A 5,108-nucleotide genomic window follows, 5' to 3' on the forward strand; every position below is an offset into this window, starting at 1 on the left:
GCTGGCAGCAGGTGGTCACACAAATAGGCTTGAGGCAGGTGGTCCTGCAGCAGGTGGTCTGACAGCGGACAGGGAGGCAGCAAGGCTGGCAGCAGCTGGACCCACCACAGCTGGGCTGACAGCAGGTGGTCACACAGGTAGGTTTGCAGCAGGTGGTCCTACAGCAGGTGTTTTCACTAGTCTGATAGCAAGTTGGGGGGCAGCAAGGCCGACAGCAGCTGGACTCACAGCAGGTGGGCTGGCAGCACGGGGAGCAGCAGGAGTGAGTCATTTTGTCAGTGGTCGAGTATGGACTCCTGTTCAGAAGTGAGTTTCTCAGATTCTGAAGACTACTTCTGCTCTGGGGCTTTTTATACACTGGACCTCCAATCTTGGGACCAATAAGCAAGACTTTCCTTGTTGTGTATGTTGTATTTGTAGTCAGTGGTAATTATCCAAGAGGAAATAATTTCTTTAGTGTTTTGAGGCCTCTGTAAATTAGTGTTTGATCTTCTCTTTAATTAGGACTAGTACTTAAGAACCTTTTCCAGAAGTGAAAAAGAATAAGGAATCATCCCAGCAGCATCTCTGGTCATGTGACATCATCAGGTCATGGGATAGTTCTTCCTGCCTTGGCCAGGGTCAGAACAGTCACCTTTTCTGTGTTCCTTTGACTATGCTTAGGTTGAGACTTGCTGGATGCTGATGCATTCTGTGATGAATGAAGCCTGCTAAAGTCCAAGTCTGATCTCGGACAAAGTCTGAGATTCAAGACGATCACGTGTATCTGTGTACATGTCTTTCAAATCAGTAGTGACTGACCTAAAATATTTCCCAGCGTTATTAGGTACATTTAGGTAGAAGATGTTGGCACATTGTTCTTCACTAGCAATTCAGCATCAAAGCTGGAATAGAGGCAAAAGCTGTACCCTGTTTTCAGACAACCTCAATTTATTAATGTCCCATAACTATTTTTAGCTGGATCAATCACCTCTGGTGAGACATCGCAACTTTCACATACTTTCTTTTATAATTTGTGACAAATAGGTAGATAGGATGATACAGTTATAGATTTATATATTTCCATAAATGATAAATGTGTATGCCATAATTTCTTAGAGTTTTTCTGCCCTCTCTTTTAGGTACATATGTAAGAGTGTAATTGCCATGTCATAGGGAAAGCATATCATCAACAGCGGTAGAAACAATGAAAGTGTTTCAGTATTTCACTGCAGTAGTGTCATGTACTCTCCTGATATGCGACTTCTGAACTCTACTGGTATGTATCTATCCTTGTTTGTGTGTTTTAAATTGAGCTTTAGTTGACACGAAGTTATATTGTTTATAGGTGTTCAACGTAATAATTTAATATTTGTAGATGTTGCAAAGTTATCACTGCAGTAAGTCTAGTTAATGTTATCATCTGTCACAAATGATAGTTACAAAGTCTTTTTTCTTTCATGAGAGCTTTTAAAATCCACTTTTCTAGCCACCTCAAAGGTTTCAGTATTATTAACTATGGTCATTATGCTGTGCATTACATTCCCCAGGCATTTATTTTATAACTGGAAGCCTCTACCTTGTGATCCCGTTTACCTGTTTCACCCACCCCACCTCCCACCTCTGGCTACCGTTGATCTGTTCTGTCTATGAGCTCAGTTTTAGAAAAAAATTTTTTAAGATTCCATATATAAGTGAAATAACATGGTATTTGTCTCTCTCTAACTTTTTTCATTTAGCTTAATGTTCTTATATTGTCATAAATGGGAAGATACTCCTCAGGAATATCATTTTGAGTTTGAGTCCAGTTTCATTGTTTTCCACATGGCTGCCCAGTTTTCCCGCCACCATTTATTTAAAAGATTGCAATCTCCTTATTGCATTAATATATTCTTGGCCCCTTTGTAATAAATTAGTAGGCCATATAATGTGTGGACTCATTTCTGGCCTCTTTATTCTATTCCATTGATTTAGGTGCCGGTTTTTTCCAGTCCATACTATTTTGTTTAATATAGCTTTGTACTACTGTTTGGAATCAAGGGAAATGATGCTTCCAGCTTTGTTCTTCTTTATCAATATTGCATTGGCTATTTTGTGGTTCCATACAAATTTTAATTTTTTTCCTTTTTTCTGCCATTGGAATTACATTATCATTTTATCCTTTCTACATGATCATTTTATCCTTTCTACTGCTGTTGACTATATGTTCTCCCATTACATGGCAATTATACTCTAACATATATATCTGAAAGAGAGAAAATGAGGCCTAAAAGCTTTAAGAAATTGTGGCTGAGATTCCACATTTGTCAGAATATGTAAATTTACAGATTGAAACATACCTTAGTTATTCTCCTATCTAACCTGCTTGTCACAAATTGTAGAAGAAAGTATATGCAAGTTGGGATGTCTCACCAGAGGTCATTAACCTAACTAGAAAATAGCAATGAAGCAGTGAGGAAGGGATGCTGTTTGAAAATAGGATTCAGCTTTGCCTCTCTTCCAGTTTTGGTGCTGATTTTCATTTGAAAAATAATGTGGCAACCATCCTCTACTCAGATGACCCTGATAAAACTGGGAAACATTTCAAACTAGTTGCCAAATAAAGATATATATAGATAATGTGGAAGTCTTAACTCTGACTTTGTCAGAGATCAGGCTTGAACTCAAGCAGGCTTCATTCATCACAGAATGCATCAGCATCCCGACCCTTTCGAGGCACGTCTCAATCTAAGTAGAGCCAAAGGAACAAAGCTCAGAAAGGAGAACTATTCTGACTTTCACAGAGCCAGCAGGAAGTACCCCATGACCAGATGATGTCACATGACCAGAAATGCTGCTGGTGATGATTCCTGACATTTACATTTCTAGGAAAGATTCTTAAGTACCAGACCCAATTAAGGAAAAGATCAAACACTAATATACAGAGGCCTCTGATAAAACACTAAGAAAGCAACTTCCTCCATGACAATTATCCAAAACTACAACAGGAACATAAATAACAACCAGGAAAGTCCTGCTTATTGGTCCCAACATTGGGGGTCCAGGATATAAAACCCCAGAACAGGAGGAGTCCTCAGAATCTGAGAAACTCAGCTCTGAGCCGGAGTCCACCCTCCACCACAGACACAATGACCCACTCGTGCTGCTCCCCGGGCTGTCAGCCCACCTGCTGCAGGACCACTTGCTGTGAGTCCAGCTGCTGCAAGCCCTGCTGCCCCCCAACTTGCTGTCAAACCACCTGCTGCAGGACCACCTGCTGCAAACCTACTTGTGTGACCACCTGCTGCCAGCCCAGCTGTTGCAGCAAACCCTGCTGTCAGCCCACCTGCTGTGAGTCCATCTGCTGCCAGCCCTCCTGCCCTCCAACTTGCTATCAAGCTAGTGAAACCACCTGCTGTAGGACCACCTGCCGCAAGCCTACTTGTGTGACCACCTGCTGTCAGCCCACCTGCTGTGTGTCCAGCAGCTGTGGACAAACCTTCAGTGGGTCCAGCTGCGGCCAGCCTTGCTGTCAGCCAGCTTGCTGTGCACCTGTGTTCTGCCACAGAATCTGCTACCACCCCACGTGCTGCTGCCTGCCTGGGTGCCAAGACCAGAGCTGTGGATCCAGCTGCTGCCAGCCTTGCAGCCGCCCTGTCTGCTGTCAGACCACCTGCTGTAGGACCACCTGCTGCCGCCCCAGCTGTGTGTCCAGCTGCTGCCAGCCTTCCTGCTGCTGATCACCTTGCCAAGGATCCACTGTCCCTATACAACACCTTCTATTAATTGACTTGCTACCTGGGGACAAAACAAAGTCACTTCCTAGACTTTGCTGACAACTGACATGCTCTACCAGAATTTCAGTTACTCATCTCCTTGCTTAAGAGCTTGTGAATTAGCTTGACAGAGTGCAGGGGGCTTCCTCCAATTGTCTTCCTCTGGTGTAGAGGACCATGTGCCAACATCCTGCATCTGTGATAAGGAAGTATGTCTTGGTTTTGACTCTGAAAATAGGATTGACCATCTAGTTCTTCTGAGTAACTTAAGAAAACAAGCTCTCAGAATGTTTCTATAGGCTTCTGCAGCCTATCATAACCTTTATAATCATATGTTCTCTTTTGCTATCCTCGTAGTTCTTGTATCATGCTTTCTCCTTTTACGCTCACTTTGAGTTTTACCTGTATGTTTCTCAATAAATGGTGTACCACAATTCTTCTGCATGTGTTTGATTTATTGCACCACATTCCTCATATAGAAATTTATATATTATATGTCTTATCCAATATGAGCATCATATTACCCCCTTCCTAATTATTATCTCATTATTAAAAACCCGTTTCATTGTGTAGTGTGATTTACCTAATAATAAACAGATTCATCCAGGATGAAGTCTTCTGTTCCTGCTCAAGGGCACTTACATTGACATCCCAAGGAAGCATTAATAGATGTCTGAACCTCAGTGACTATGTCCTTGGCAATCTATACTTGCTGTCATTGTTCATGTGGTTATCTATTGCTGGGCCTGGACACACCATGAGATACTCCAGGGAAATTATGTTCAGACTATTTCTCCCTGCCCTCTATCTTTGCATGATATCTTTTCATGATATATTTTCATCCGTCAGCAATTAGTAACTCCTGTCTGCCCACTGGTCTATCGAGATGAGGAGTCCAAAATGACCAGGTGACAATTTAAAGATAGATTATATTCCCTAAAATATGTGACTTTTATAGTATTTAAACCTTCAATCCAGGACAGTGTAGATCCATGGGGAGGGGAAGAACAGATTCCCATCTATGTCACCCTGAGTTAAAGTGAGAGGGTTCACTGCTACTTCACTTTCTGAAACCATGTATACCACCTTTGTGGATATACATGGTACTACCTATATGGGAACCACAGGGTGGCCATTAGGTCAAAGTATGTGCCATATTCAGAAACAACATATCAATCTCGAGTGCTGTCATCTCTTTTTTGGTTCTTTACTGCACATCTACAAGACCATTCAAATTTTCCATGGGTCGGCCATCTCTGGATGAAACTGAAAGAGGCTTAATACTCTTGGCTTAAAACTCAACATTCAGAAAACTAAGATCATGGCCTCTGGTCCCATCCCTTCATGGCAAATAGATGGGGAAACCATGGAAAC

The 5,108-nt window shown here is 42.1% G+C and overlaps 1 protein-coding gene across 1 annotated transcript; it reads left to right on the forward strand.

Annotated features, from left to right (window-relative positions):
* Positions 1–3,107: 3,107 nt before the first annotated feature.
* Positions 3,108–3,698, forward strand: LOC104990478 (keratin-associated protein 9-7-like). The gene is made up of 2 exons (XM_010842568.1): positions 3,108–3,284; positions 3,408–3,698. The coding sequence occupies exons 1-2, from the start codon at positions 3,108–3,110 to the stop codon at positions 3,696–3,698; spliced, it is 468 nt and encodes a 155-aa protein (XP_010840870.1).
* The last annotated feature ends 1,410 nt before the right edge of the window (positions 3,699–5,108 follow it).

The sequence above is a fragment of the Bison bison genome, unplaced genomic scaffold (genome assembly GCF_000754665.1).
Source record: "Bison bison bison isolate TAMUID 2011002044 unplaced genomic scaffold, Bison_UMD1.0 scf7180017864180, whole genome shotgun sequence".
NCBI lineage: Eukaryota > Metazoa > Chordata > Mammalia > Artiodactyla > Bovidae > Bison > Bison bison.